Below are 15,403 nucleotides of genomic sequence, written 5' to 3'. Positions count from 1 at the left end.
CCCACTGTGTGGGTCCACCCCCCCCCCCCACACACACACACACATCTCCCACCTTTAAATCCACACATACAAAGATTAGGTGATGACTATTTTCCCTTCTCCAAAAAAGTTTTTGCTTGGGCAGGGAACATTTGTTTTTGATAAGTTTATGAAATTTGATATTCTTTCTTTGAGTGTCACTGAAAAAAAATGTCACTCTTTAAGCAAGATGTTAGGAAGGGAGCTAATAATATATATATATATATATATTTTTTTTTTTTTTTTTTACTATTTAAAGATAAATACATCACTGAAGCAATCCAGAATGTAATCATATTACGAGTAGTAGACCAAAATCTGAAATAAAGCATATTGAACCTCTGACCTCATCCAATGGGTTCATCTGAGCTTCTGCAGTGGATACTATTACTGGATGCAACAACCATAAACTTCTGGATCCTACAGGACTTTTTTGCATGCTCACTAATAGAATACCAAAAACAGCAATGACATGAAAACAATCTATTTTTAGTTCAGCTAAACTTAGTTTTGAACAACCCTTCCCAAAAGCAAGACTTTTATTTTCTATGAATTTTACAAGGAAGCCTTAGTTATAAGGAGCCCCAGAGTCTTACACATTCACTTCTATTAAAGTGCTTCTTTTCTGGTAGAGTCCAAAATTAAGAGTCATTACCCAAAACAGTCTAATGAGACACTTTGAAAAGGTGTGAAACTCTGTGTCATATCAATACATCTTGGTTGATTGACTACATTTCTGTTTGATCTCAATGCTGCTAGCTCAAGATCAGGAGCAATCTACGAAAATTTAGAATGCGCAGCTAGTTTTGCATGTCACCTGCCCAAGAGTTCTTAAGAATTTTAATCCTAGCTTGGGAATCAAGGATATGATATCACACATACAAAGCCATATCTCTACTACCAAAAAAATGTTATGATAAACAAGCAACTAAGAAGACACTTGAACAGTGGCCAGGTATTCCCACCACAATTTGTGATGTCATCAGAACTCACATCACCAGAAGTATCCCATTCTGCACTCTAAAATCAAAATCTGGAATCTATCAGGAAGAATTTCCCAGGGGGAATAAAGTAACCATTTAATTAGTCAGCTTATATCAAGCCTTATTTCTGATTAAAGGGACCACTGTATATTTAAGTAAAATAAAAAATGAAAGAAATTTAAAATCAGACTGGGCATTTATTTATAAAATAATCTCAAGCTAGATTAAGATCTACTGCTTTATTCTCTAAGGCTAAATATAAATATTATGTCACAGCTAGGGAAAGGTAGACTTCTTCCTGCTGATCTATCTGCTTTGGGGAGACTATTGTATTAACTGTGTACACAAGTAGCTAACCTACTTTCAAAACTCTTACAGCAGGTAATCAAGAACAAGCAACTGGATAATGAGCAAGAACTGACTTTCAAATCGAAAGCTACAGAGAAGGTAGTTATTTAAACCATTATTATGAAAACAAACAGGTACGTCTTGAACTATCCCTTTTTCTTCATACTATTTGTACTAACTTAGACAATTACTAAACCTTTTTTCAGGATACTCCCCACCAAAATATATAATTGCACACATCTATAATTTTAACTTTCAGTAAGATGTCACATATGGTGAATGACTTTCTCAGACCTGCTATCATTAAAAATAAAACTATATCCTGTTCTCACTCCTCCCTCCCATCCTTTCCTTCCCTTCTCCTAGAATTATGATGATACCAAATGATCGAAGAATGACTTTAGCTGCAGCTTCTCTTAAGCTCTATGACCTTGTTAGTAAAATATTTGACGTATTGCTTTATAAAAATCAAAAGATTATTCTCCCATCATTGTATATGTTAGTGTGTAAGGTCAGTTCATTTTGTGATGGAAAAATCAATTCTTGGTGGCATGTTTTGTTTAGACAGAGCTAAAATAAAGTTTTGAGGAGGTTTAAGTCAGAATCATTTTAAACATGTTCAAATTTTGTGCTCCTTAAAACTGTGCTGCCTAGAATTTAACATTTCAGTGGCCAATGTTGTACAGATGGGCCTTATATACTTATTTGTGTCTATGACTGTTTTACCTTTTAAAAAATAAATCCTAATAAAAACATATGGAATATGTATTAGAGTTCATACTCTCCCCCGCCTTTCCCTGCTCTGGTAAGAATGGCAGGAAAGGATGTTCAGGGTATCAAAGACAATTTTTGAAAACAAAACTCCACTTAAGATATTTTTGTTTTGATATTATAAAAGAAAAAAGTTACTGAAGTCAGGCTTTTGTGTTTCTGCTTGGCAAGAAAAAAAATTACCAAAACACATAAACACATAATTATGCAAGATAATTATCCTGTGCAATAATCAAATTCATTAAAGAAAATAAGACCAAGCCTGAAAGTATAAATGGGAATTTACTCTTGATCTACCAAATAAGTAATGAGCAGAATCTTCAAGAAAGGCAAATCTTTTAAGGAGATAACCTGAAATCAATTTCAATAGATATTTATTCTTCTTAAAAATATGTTTCATGCCCTCTTGTTTTCTACTTAGGTCACAATGAAATACAAGAGCAATCATCGAAATTAGCTGTTATTAAACTGGTTCTTGTTGAATATATTTTAAAATTACCAACAGCGAATTAATGTGCATTTTGGACAACATATTTAAGCCATGCCTATGTAAAAGCAGTTTTTAAATATGCATGCATACCCTAATTTCAAACTTTCTAAACCAGTGTTTGAGAGAACATCACCTTCCTTATTTTAAAGGGAACATATTAAAATAACAATCAAGTAAACAAATTGTAATCCTCTAACTAAATGCTGGTAGTACACAATGAATAACTTTTCTCTTTGTTCTGATTTCTTTCCCCCACCCAATAAAGCTGTCTTCCTATTTCTGCTACTAAGTTCTGCAACTACCTAACCAGCTACTTCATTCTGAAACTAAACTTTTTTTCTTAAAATTAAGAAGGGGGAGAACTCCTGCGCCTCATTAAAATGTCAGGCCTCTCTTCTGACTCGGCTCATAATTGTATCTTTTAAACCATAACTCAACCTTAATGTATACTGCCTGACACCGCGTGTTGGGAGCTTAGGAAAAGGCCGTCTATGTACCTTTAAGACCGCAAGCTCACTCATGCTGCCTGGCATCCTGCCAAACTTGGAGGCAAAAGCGGGAGGGTTTTTGCAAAATATCCTTAACAATTGTCGCTCCCTGTTCCAACACTGCCCTCCACTATCACCTCCTTTAAAAAAAAAAAAAAAAAAAAAAAAAAAAAAAAAAATCTGTGGAGTGGTCATCTGTGCCCTGTCCCGATCGGCACTCCCGGGAAAGCCCCCTTTGCCCCTACACTTCAACTCCTCGGCCCAGGGCCTCCCCTGCGAGGCCAGGTTGGCTTGGGTTTCAGAAGTTAAGACCAAGCTGCCCCAGAGCCCCGGGGCACCTTTTGCGCCCCCTGGGGCTGCCGGGCCAAGTCAGAGGAAGTTCAGCCCCCATTCACTTCACTCAGCACCCCGCGGGCTCAATTCCCAAGGCCTGAGCTGCCCCTAGAGGGAAGCAGCCGTCGAGCTACGCTCCCCACGGGGAGGCGCCAGCGCACGGATGGGCTCCGGAAGGCGGCACGGAAAGCATGGTCCCAGGTCCACACTAGCATGGAGGGTTTGAGTTCCAGTCCTCCCGCTGGAGAGCAACCAGCTTCTTGATTTCCCGGAAATCTAGTGTCACCCCCACAGCGCGAAATTAAGAAACTTACTTGTTTCGTCATGGAGTCAATGAGGCGCACGTAGAAATCCTGCTCTGTCCTTATCCCTGGGGAAAAGAGGAGGAAACGAAAGAGAATGAAATGAGAAATGAAAGAAGATCAGTCACGAGGGAAGGGGCGATAATAACAAAACAAATAGCAACTACAACAAAAGTACACTCAAGCACACGAAAGGGGGAAAGGGTCTCAGGCGGATCGGAACTCCCAACCCTGGAGAAGCATAGCCTGGACCTCCCTCCCCAGCATCCGATAGTTGACGCTGGCCTAGCTCAGGTGCTCTAAGAAGTCAGACTTACAGCCTGTAACTAGGAATGAGGCAGGACCCCCCCACCCCCCGACTACTCTTCCTTCCCAAGCAGGAGACCCTCTGCCATCGCCTAGAGCCATTAAGGTCACCACCGCTGCTAACCTTGGGCCTGGAGTCTGGGCCACATAGAAGGAACAGGCCTCAGGAAGGGGAGAAAGAAGGCAAGTGACCCAGAGAAGACTGGGGCACCACACCTGGCCTCAAGTACGTACTGGAGGGACAAAGCGGCCCTGAGGCCACTCCAGGCCCCTTCCGGTGAAACTTCCTAAGAGGAAACTTAGGAGAGTTAGGGTCACCTGCAGAATGGCAGACTGAGCTTCGCTGGGGAGGCTTTCCTCCGCCTGGAGATCCCTGAGTGCCCTGCCTGGACATGGAACCCCAGGGTGCAGGCACAGACCCGACGGGAGCCTCACCATTGCTGTAGAGGAGCTGGAGCCGGTAGTGAATCCCGTTATTGGTCTTTTCGCTGTTGGCTTCCTAGTTTGCAGCAGAACGCAAAGACACAAGAGACGCAGGAGAGAGGTCGGCGTGAGCGAGTGGACCAACTTCGAGGCAACTTTCCCCAAGCCGGGACCCCGGGCCGGTGAGCCCCGGAGCAACAGAAAATGCTGCAAACTGTGATCCCTCCTTCGTTCCCATCCCAAACTGCTCTCTCTCCCCTTCCAGAAAATTCCGTGGGGCGCGAAGGGGTGATCCTCTTCCCAGGGCCTGGGGACGCGGGCCTGGGCCATCAGAGGCAGCTGTGTGGTCTGGTAGTCGAAGACGAGTTCATCCCGGCACCCATGACAGTGGATTGTGAAGCCGGGCTCGCCTTTCTCCAGCTCTAGGGGCTCCACGCGAACTTTTATGGAGCAGGACCCCGTGTACTGGGAGCCCAGATTCGTCCGGGACGGGAAATGGCTTGGGGACCCCTCACAGGAGTGTGTTGTGAATGCTTTGCACTCATGGAGGAGCACGCCTCCCAAGGCATCAGGGCCTGCTCCCCGAGCCGCGAACAAGGGGAGGAGGCGCTGCGCCCACTTACTTTTTCCTTCTCCACGAACCCCACAAAGGCTGTCCTCTCGATCTCCACGGGCTGGCCCTGTCTGTCGTAGAGGGCCAGGACGAAGTGGAAGAAGTTGGATTTCCGCAGATTGGAAGGCGGTTGCTTCTCAAAGTGAGCCCGGGCCAGACCCACCCCGCTGCGGCCAAAGACGCAGAGTTAGACGGCAGAGCAAGACTTCGACTCGCGCCCCCCTCATTACCGGTACACACCCGGGAATCCTCAAACACCCACCTCCTCTTTCCCCAAAACATCCAGTAGACTCCCTCCACGACCCCTCAGGCGCCCCAGAAGTAGCCAATAATCCAGTATGCATGTCTCTGCTTGTGCTTGTCCTCCCTGCGGAGGGCAGAGCCGGTCCTCAAAACTCGCCAAAGAGGTGTGAAAGTTTTGTTTGGGTTTTGCGCGCGAGATGGAACGCTATAAGCATTTTCTCCGACCTGAGCCGCGCTGAGTTGGGGCGGGGGTGGTTAGAAAAGTGGCAGTGAAGGAGGTTTGAAGAGCCCAAAGTTTAGCGGGAGGGGGCATAGGAGTAGGTTCCCGCTCCTCTTTGGAATCTCCTGTCTCAGGTACAAGGACAGGTGGAAATGAATGAAGACAAGCTCCACTTATCGCTGTAACAGCCACCCTCCAGGAAACCTCCTGTGCCTTGCTGATGCCTGGCCTGGGGAAACCAATTTTCCACCCCAAAACATGTGGAGAAGGGTCCAGGATGGGACTCAGACTTGTCGGGGGGCGGGGTGGTCTCTGTGGGAGAAAGAACTGACATGTTTTGTAAAGACCTCTCCTGGAAAAGTTTCTCTGCTCTGCAGAAATCCTCATAGTCATTCCAGAAATCCTAAGGGTCAGGGTTGCTAGCTCAGCTCACCCACTGGGGGACTGAAGGCTTGGGCACCAGGGGTGCCGGCTGCCACTGACAGCCCGACCTGCCCAACACAAGCGCACAGAGGGACATACATGCACAAACACAGGGCGCGTCGCGAGCGCATACACACACACACACACACACACACACACACACACACACACACACACTTTCGTTTCAGCCCAGTTACCCAATTCACTCTCACTACCAACTACCCCCAACCTTGTGCTCAGCGGGGATAGTAACAGTGCTCGGGACACTTGTCTCCAGCCCCGGGAAGCTGGGAATGATGTAATTAGTCATCTTCCTTCTTCCCCTTCCGCACTCTCTGAGTCTGATACGGCCTGGGGCCACCAGGTTTCCCGCTCCCCTAAGCCCAGCTGGTGGCCGGGAATTAAAAGGGCACTATTTCTCACTTGGGACCAGGAGCCCCTGGAAAAGGGCATTGGGTGTGCCCAGGGAAGTTCCTCAAGTCAACCTCCAAGGGCAGTGCCTCCGGGCCACACAGTCTAGCATCTGGGGAGCTTTGAGTGGGAGAGGGGCTGGAAGAGGCCACGGTGACAGGGGGTGGGGAAGACTTAGGAGATGTCAGAATTAAAGTTGGGAGTTGCTATTCTACCGATGGACTGAGAAAAACTGAAGGGGAGAGAGAGAGAGAGAGAGAGAGGGAGGGAGGGAGAACCAGATAGGAGAAATAAGAGAAGACTCGGGGGAGAAATGGGGAGAGAAAACAGAAGAGACCGAGAGGTAAAGGCAAGGGGAGAGAGAGGAGAGTAGGGAAGAGTGGAGAAAGAAGAGTAAGGACAGAAGGAAGAGAGGAAGGAAGGATGAAGGTAAGGAGGGAAAGGAAATGAAAGAAGGGAATTTAAAAAGAAGGGGAAAGAAAAGAAAGAAGGAAGAGAAAGAAAGGAAGAGAAAAGGAAAGAAATGGAGGGAGGAAAAAAAGAGGAGGAGGGAAGGAGGAGGGAGAAGAGAAGAAAATTGAGTAAGGCAGGAAGAAAGGGAATAAGGAGGAAAAAAGGAAAGAAAAAAGAAAAATAGATATAGCCTGACAGAAAAGAAAGAACGATCACAAAAACACAGATATCCAACAGCATGCTGGCGAGACGCCTCTTCTGGGTTAAAACAAAATGAAAACAGTCACAGAGGAGGCAGCGGAAAGTGCCGGCAAAGCGTGGGCTCCTCGCAGGCAGCTCCTGGTTCTCCGGCCGCAGGCGACGAATGCAGCGCAGCCGGGGAGCGCGGAGCTCCGGCGGCTAGCGGAGCGCAGCAGCGGACGCAGCTGTGCGGCCCGGCCCCGGGGCAGCCGCAGCGGCAGCCGCCTCCCAGCTCTCCCGCTTGCAGCTAGCTCCCTCGGCCGCGGTCCCCGCGCGATACCCACCTCTGCGCCGCTGTGTTGGCGTCCAGCACCCCGGCGCCCTGCATCCACGTCCGCACCGCGTTCATGCCGCTGCCCAGCGGCTCTTCCTTCATGCTGCTTCCACTCCGTTGGATGCTTTCCTGAATCCCAAACATGAAAACAACCTTTTCTTGTGGAAAATCTCCTCCCCCTCGAAAATAGAAAAAAAAAAAAAAATAGAAAAAAAAAAAGAAAACGCCAACCAGAGTTGCTTTTTTTTTTTTTTTTTTTTTTTTTTTTTTTTTTTTTTTTTTTTGAGTCGATGAACTCGCACTAGAAGATCAAGGCGGGCTGGAAAGCAAATTTTTAAAAAATGTAAACCTTCGTTCAAAGCAGAGCGATAAACCCGGAAAAAAAAAAGGAGAGGAAAAAAAAAAGAAGAAGAAAGGGAAAATCCAACGAAAAGACCAAAATAAAAAAAATTAGAGATGTATGCTTGGCTGTTGGGGGTTGTTTGGTTGGTTGATTTTTGGTTTGGGTGCTTTTTTTTTTTTTTTTTTTTTTTTTTTTTTTTTTTTTGCCTTTTTTTTTTTTTGCTTTTTTTTTTTTTTTTTTTTTTTTTTTTTTTTTTTTTGGTAGTGATCACAGGCCGGTGGAGAACAGGAGGGGCTGGAGTTTCCTTTTGTAGAGGTACCCTTCACTTGAAGAATCAGGAAGAAAAAAAAAAAAAAAAAAAAAAAAAGTGATAGCAATTTAAGAAACAATAGACTCAACTCGCGCTGCCGGCTTTGCTACTTCAAGTGTCATTTTCCACAACCAGGCAAGTTTTTTCCTTTCTTTTTTTTTTTTTTTTCCTCCTTCTCTCCCAACCAAAGATGTTTCTTTCCTTTCAGTGCGTGTAGATGAGGAGGACGCTGGTTGCCGTAGACAGCTACACCAGAGAGGGTGGGGGGAAGGGGGGGAGAAAGGGAAAGAGGAAGGGGGGGGGGGGAAAGAGAGAGAGAGAAAGAGAGGACTGGGAGAAAGAGAGAGGGGTGGACCCTGCTGGATGGAGATTCTGTTTTCTCCTTGCTAAAATAGAAGTGATTTGCAGGCTTTCCCTATGGAATCCAGTTTGACTCTCCCCAGAGCTAAACACAGGCACACTAACCCCAAAGGGAGGAGGCGGGGCTCGCGCCTCGAGGCCCCTCCCCTTCTTTGCATAACGTCATCCTTCCGCTTCGCCGCAGCCAATCGCCGCTGAAGATCTGGCTTGCTCACAGCGCCAGGCCACGCTCCCTCATTAACATCCTTCTCCCGGTGGCGCGGAGAAGCCGGGCAAAGTTCCTTGCAAAGTGGCGAGCTAGGGAGCGCTGAGCAAGGCGTCTGGGCTGGGGAGGAGTCGGGTCGACTGGAGCGGAAAAGGGGACAGAAGGAAGGAGAGGGGGGTATCCTTTCCAGGGATTTGAGCTGGAGATCTGCACCCCGGCTATTGCTGTCCCTTAGCATCCTTGCTGCGCCCTGAGCGCGCTCGAGGCATACAGGCTTCGTTCTCCCAGGGCTGATTCCACGTCCTGCTCCGCAGTCCTGGGACGTCGGGGGCAAAAGTGGAGGAGACGGGAGAGCCCAGACAGGAAAAGCAGGACGCGTGTCCCAGGTGCCCACCTCTTCGCTTTGAGGCGGGGTGGTGGGATGGAATATGGGTGCGCGAGATCGGTGCTGGGAGCTCGCGGAGAGACAATGTCTCCACGCTGGGAGGGGCGGGTGAATTCACGACCGCGCAAGTGAGGCTCTGAGGGTCCCCTGGGAGTGGGGAATCCAGACTCCGAACCCACCCTGGCCTCTGAAACGCTTCTCGCTCCTCACTAACCCGGAGGCCGGCGATGTTAAGCACTCTTACACGCTCACTTCTCTTGGGCAACTGTGAAGATATGTGAACAGTGGGATAATAGGTCTCACTGCGGCTGTGTCAGGGTGCGTTTTAAATTTTTTTTCTCAAATTCCGTCTCCAACTCCTCAGCTCCGCCCCAAAGTAGTTTTTTCTTCTTCTTTAGAGTAACTACCAAAACGACAACGTATACCTCTGATTTGTTGGTTGTTTGGTGCGGAATTTCTTCCTGTTAAAAGGGCGGGGTGGGGGGGGCGGTAAACAAACCCCTCTCAACTTCTGTTCCAGCCATATAAACAGAAAGGGAGAGCCCGGGGCAGGGAATGGAAAGAAGGAGGGGAAGCAAAGGGAGGGGGGAGACAATAAAAGGGAGGGAGGGGAAGAAGAGAGGGAGAAGGAAAGATGGAAGGAAAGAGAAGAAATTGTCTTCTACCTTTAGCATATATGCTTGTGGATGGTGGAAGTAATGGCTAGAGGCGGGTAGCATGCCCCATCATTTTTTAGCAGGTTGTAACCTCTACTAAGCACATGGTCAACTTCTGTTTCATTGCCCTCAAAGGAACTTAGCCAAATCTGCTAAAGACCCCTTGGGGGAAATTCTCTGCCAGAAATCCAGGTCCCCTTTCTGCTGGCCTTCTTTGGCCCTTTGATTTAGGAAGTACAGTGATAAAAGTACACATGCCCATGTTGAATGGAGGGAGACAGGTAAGAGTTATGCTTTGTGCTTCTGGCACGACAGAAAAATGGAAACACTTCTCGATTCCTAAACTGAGTGAAAGAGTGTGTTCGAGGCCTGCAAATGCATGGCCACCGTCTTTGAACACTATCTCCTACCCAGCTCTCATAGATAGTACGTATTCTACACCTCTATGTGCTGAGGACTTTTTTCCTGGTACCAGAATTAATGCCATCTGCTCCAAGGTACACCTGAAGAGATTGTTCTTCTCATCCAGGGGGGTCCCCATAGCATCTACCAGACTTCCTGACATACAGTAGGTGCTCAGGAGAGAGATATACTGGTAGAAACTGAAAGGGTTGCAAACTTGTGGGGGAAATCTAAATGTATAATTGAAACTGAGCCTGCTTTCAAAAATAAATTAAAATGGTATATGTTTTTCTCTTAAAAAAAAAAAAAAAACTTTCCAAAGCACCAAGCTTAACTTGATGCCCCAGGTCCCAAAGGTCCTTAGAGCCAAACCCTTCCCCCTGTTCAGAGGGGACCTTCAAGGTAGAGAGGTCAGGAAGCAAAGGTCACCCTCTTATCAGTGAATCCCAGATAGCCCTGGCACAAGACTCATGCCTCCCTCTCATTAACTCCTTTAGCCTACATTTTACTCTCCAGTAAATAGTCTGCAGGACTTCAAGTTCAGTGTGGTGAGGTCCATGCTGCAGAGATGGAGAAAACACAGGAAAGGAACTGATCACTGGGCAAAGTGCCAGCGAAAGGAGAGACACAGCTGCTCGGAGGACCAGAATGAGCAAGACGCACACAACAGAGGGTTTTCTGGGGGTCAAGCAGAATCTAGAAGCATCTGCAAAGGATGTGTTCATTGAGGTGTCTGAAGGGGACTATCCCAAGTGAGAAATTTGCACAGAGAAAGGAGCCTTCAGCAGCTGGATTCCTGCCCCAGAGCCAATATCCCTGGGAACTAAATAAGAGGGAGGCAATTTTCACATCTGCCTGGATAGAGAAGGAAGAAAAATAAAGGGGGACGGGCAGGAATCTTTTTGATAAGACTAACTCACTTTGGCTGTTACCTCGCCTGGAGTGGTGACTGCATTTTAATCAAGCAGAGTATTCATAGCTTTTCTTCTGGGTGTCCTTGTGCTTTCAACCTGGCTTTCCCAGACGGTAATAAATGTTTAAGTAGGAAGGAGGCTAAAAAGAGAAAGTGGGAGACAGAGAGAGTAACAGAAACCTGGGAATGACACCCAAACCGGCCGAGTAGTCACTCTCTCTGGTGAATTCTAAACTTTGAAAAGGAATTTCTTAAATACTTCTAAATCTCCCTCTCCTGTGAGGTTGGCACCACCTCCAGAGACAAAGCCTTTGTGTAGGGGTGACTGCAAAGTGCGAATCCAGACTGCCTTCCTCCTTTTTACTTTATAGTCACGGCTCCTGTGGAGATACACATGCATGTAGGATCTACAGCACATTGCCTAAGATCTTCAGAGTATCTGTGAGTTGACTTTAGTAATTTATAAACTGGACTCATCAGCCTAATCATAGCAGGGGAATGAAGGGTGGGGACGCCTTCTGAAAAGGCAGATTTCCAGGCCTTGTTCAGATCTGCACAATCAGAGCTTCTGATGCCGTGCCTGGGAATTTATATTTAAAGATATTTGAACATTCTTGGTTTCTGATATATCATCTCAGAGAAAGAAGGGAGGTGGGAAGAAGTGAGGGAAATGAACCTATGCATGAAAAATAAGAGCACACCGACTTTCATCCGTATAAACTCCAAGGAGTCATTGGAGAGGATTGGCATTTCCCGGGAATGAGCTTCTCCCTGAAGCTCCCTGAGCTGCTCCAAGTTTCTTCACTGCACGGGGGCACAGACCACATTCTCTCAAATGCTCCAACTCTCAGGCAGGGCTGCCCGGTTCTCAGGGTCACCCGCCGGAGGATGTTCAGGCCAGTGAGCAAGCCTCCCCATCCCTCACCCCCAACTTCTCCTCCTTGGCTGTACCAACCTTCTTGAAACACAGAGGAATCAATTCCTTTTCCTGAAGAGCATGAGTCGCCGCAATGATTTCTGGGGACTCAGGTGGAAACCGGCCCCTTACCCCCACCCCCGCCCCCCCAAAAGAGAAAAGAGCTGATAAATTCAGCCTAACTAGGACCAGCGGAAACGTCCCGGGAAAGGAGGGAATCGTCTCTGCTCGTCCGCCCCCAGGAGGCCAGACTTGGGACTTGTCACTTAGAAAAATCTTTGGATCTTCGTTCCTCTAGTAAGGGGAACCTGCCCGGGAAAGTGATCTCTCACCTTTGCCACTTGCTAGAGACTGCCGCGAGTGAGGTGGGAAGGTAGACGCTCCTTCAGTGCGGGCAAGGGACGGGAACGGGAGAATAGGGTGACAAAGCCCAAACCGCAAAGTCCCTCCAGGTGCGCGGGTTCCTGAAGAGTCCCCCGCAACCTGGAGTCGGAGGTGGAGGCGGGGATGGGCAGAGGCCAATCCGCTGCCGGCGGGGAGAGGGATGAGTAGGTGGCGACCCAGAGTCTGGGAAAGCCGGGACCGGCGCTGGCGCAGCTCTGCGAGCGCCTGGGTTCGGCACTCCGGACGCGGACAAGAGTGGTCCACCAGCGGGACCCACCGACCAGCTAACCCTGGCCCTTTCCCTCGGTGATCTCACCCTCCGCGTGGGAGCTGCAGGCCACAATTCCACCGGAAATCCGGACTCTGATCCCCGTTTCCGACTCCCGTGATCTGCAGAGTCCCCCTTGGCTCTCTCAGTCTGACACGTCCAGTCCCAGGGAGCGCACCTGGGATAAGCCGGGGGAACTAAGGCCTAGAGAAGGACAAAGCCACCACAGACAGGAGGTAGGGACATGTGGAAGAGTTTAGTCTGCTAGGACCAGGAGCCTGGGGCTAAGGGTTCGGACAAATCATCCCGAAGCGAGCCTGTAAGCTCTCTCGGGTTTCCCCCGGGGGCGTCCCAGATAATAATAGATGCCATTTGTCGAAGACTTTACCGGTATAGATTCACTGAATTTCCACCACAGACCAAGAAGACAGATAAGTTCACTCCCATTTCATAGGTGGGGAAACTGAGGACCGATGAGGAAAGATTTTTTAAAAAGTGTCCACGGCCACACAGCTAGTACAGTTGTCAAACCACAATTCTCCAGGGCCTGCGCCTTAACCTGGAAGCCAAACCATCCGCCCAACGGCAGCGTGAGTCTCCTACCCCAGAACGCTCACGGACCCCTTGGCTCTCCGGTCCCTGGGTCTGGGTTCCGAATTCTAAAGGAAAGAAGAGAGCGCGCACGCCGCCTCCGGGAGACAGAGGAGGGAAAGAGCACGCGGGAAGGTTCCGAAAAGTCCTAACGAGCGCTGGAACTGAAGGCGCACCCACTCGTCAGCCACCAAGCGCTTCTCTCCCAGCCCTCTCGGGATAGGGCTCACCAGGGGCATCCAGCTCCAGCCCGGTCTGTCACATTTACTTGGCCTCAGTCGTTTGTCCCAGTCCCAGCTGAGGTCTCAGAGCTCACGCAAGCTTGCCCGAAAGACGCTAAACACATACATTTGGGGGGACTTCGGTAACGTACATCAGAGGATGGAAATCTAGACACCTGCGAATGTGCTTTAGTTGGGGAGAAGATTCTCCCTGGAAGTAACCATAGGAGGCTAAAATCTCAAGTTATTTTGAATCCGGAGAATACAGCTGGGGACACTGCCAGAAATTCTCTCATAGATCCAAAGCTGCCCCAGAGCGCGGCTGTAACTCACCCTTCGGCACTTGTCCATAGTCCCCTTGTCTGGGACACTGGAATCCCGCTTCCTCAATAGAAGTTACTTCGAAGGTGGGAGAAGGGAGCTTTCCAGCAGTTTGGAAATTAGCATCCCCTAAGTAGCACAAGCTCTGGTAAAAGAAACCAGAGGCCTGCGGAGATTTAGAGAGAAACAGAGGAATAGGCCTGTTTACTTCGGAGAAAGTTGGAAAAGAGAGGGCGAGTTTAGAAAGAGTGCTAGAGGTGCCCGGGTGATAAAAAGTTTGCGCTCCTATTTCCTTTGGGGCACAACTCCCTGGACATTTGCCAACCCCGAGCGCTGTACGATCTTCGCCATCTTTGAGAGATGCTTATGATGCGAGTGTGTAAGTACGTTTCCATGAACGAAGGGTGTGTATATTTTGTGGTACTCTACAGTCCGTGTGTGTGCTGGGACGTGAGAGCGTGCGCGCGCTTGTGCTTGAGGAGACAGAGGTGCACACAAGCAAGAGCACACAGTTATGTGGATAGTGTGTGCGGGTGTCGCGTGTCTAGCTTACGTAAGTGCAGTGTGTACGTGCAGAAGTACTGTCTGTTGTGCAAGAGCATCATACATATGTGTAGAACCTGAACTCACACGTGATTCGTGAACACACTTGCGCGTGTGAAACCTAGCAAAGAACTCCAAAAAACTTAAGCCCAGCCAGAAGAAAGTAGCAGGCTGGATACCTACTGACGGGCCAAGGGCAGGCTGGTCCCTTGGCTTCGCTGGTGGCAGGGAACCTCCTGCGGAGCGCGGGACACTCTCAGAGTCCGCAAGTTAGCGCCAGCTTAGTTCTCGGCAGGCGAGGCCGGTCCCCGCTACCCGCCAGCATATTAGGAGGACTGAGATCGCAACAGTCCCTGCTGGACAGTTCCGAGCTCCTGATCGTTCCTTGCGGACAGTTTCTGGTTATTGATGCGGTGTGTGCTAAAAGAAACTGCTTTCGGATTATTTGCTTATATCTTTATTCTCTTTATCACTGTTATTATTTGGTGCCCGCCGTGAAAACGGTGCCAAACCTACCAGGGTCCCTGCCCCACCGCGGTGCGCAACTCGGAGCGAGATCTGCGAACGCCAGAATCATCTCTTATGATGGAGTCACAGCGCCACCTCGCGTCTCCCAGGGTCCCTCCTGTCACCGCCGCGAAGGTTGGGACCTTCCTACCACAGGTTTTCCATTCACTTTATTTCTCTTTCGCTAGATGTTCCCCTTCACCCAAACCTCAAATGCCGGCAAACACGCCTTGCCGCTGCCCCTTTGTGCACCACGGAATGCCCTCTTCTCCACCTGACAAGGCACTGCTCTCGCTATGATCACCAGCATCAAAGGGCACCTCTATGGAACCTTTTCAGACCCCACTAGAACAGTCACTCCTGTCTCTTCCCTGGTCCCTAATATTTATATTACATTGGGCAGTACTGTTTAAATGTTGTTTAATAAAGGAAATATTATTTCCTCAACCATGACTATTTTGGTCTATCCAACAGCAATAAAATCTAGTATTTATTTAGTGAATATTATGGAGCATCTTAGGCAATGTATTGCATCAAGCACCAATACTGCATCAATACTTCAATGTTATTTCCCATTTTGCAGATGAAGAAACTGAAGCTAGAGAAAATAAGTGCCCATCCAAGGTCACATTGCAGAACTGACCCCAAGCCTATCCGTCTGATACTAGAACCCGCTTTTCTTAACTCTGTATCTTACAGATTCATTCAGCTCTTTAGTCACAGATTTTATGGCAGGACA

General features: G+C 48.3%; 1 protein-coding gene across 6 annotated transcripts in view; it reads right to left on the bottom strand.

Annotated features, from left to right (window-relative positions):
• EBF1 (EBF transcription factor 1) overlaps positions 1-14,857 on the bottom strand; it is a 383,569-nt gene extending 368,712 nt beyond the window's left edge. For 4 of the 6 annotated variants that reach the window (XM_079144601.1, XM_079144602.1, XM_079144603.1 and 1 more), the window contains exons 1-5: positions 13,627-14,857; positions 7,350-7,468; positions 5,086-5,242; positions 4,475-4,538; positions 3,746-3,801 (exon numbers count right to left, since the gene is read on the bottom strand). In XM_079144601.1, coding sequence (XP_079000727.1) covers positions 3,746-3,801; positions 4,475-4,538; positions 5,086-5,242; positions 7,350-7,468; positions 13,627-13,644 — 414 coding nt within the window. In that variant the 5' untranslated portion in view covers positions 13,645-14,857. Of the gene's footprint in view, positions 1-3,745; positions 3,802-4,474; positions 4,539-5,085; positions 5,243-7,349; positions 8,435-12,529; positions 12,683-13,626 lie in introns of those variants that run through there. The other 2 variants (XM_079144606.1, XM_079144604.1) reach the window with 2 other exon arrangements.
• Between the last annotated feature and the right edge of the window lie 546 nt (positions 14,858-15,403).

The sequence above is a fragment of the Sciurus vulgaris genome, assembly GCF_902686455.1.
Source record: "Sciurus vulgaris genome assembly, chromosome: 6".
Classification (NCBI taxonomy): Eukaryota; Metazoa; Chordata; class Mammalia; order Rodentia; family Sciuridae; genus Sciurus; species Sciurus vulgaris.
Note: the sequence above shows the minus strand (reverse complement) of the source record. Positions and strands in the feature narration are given on the sequence as shown.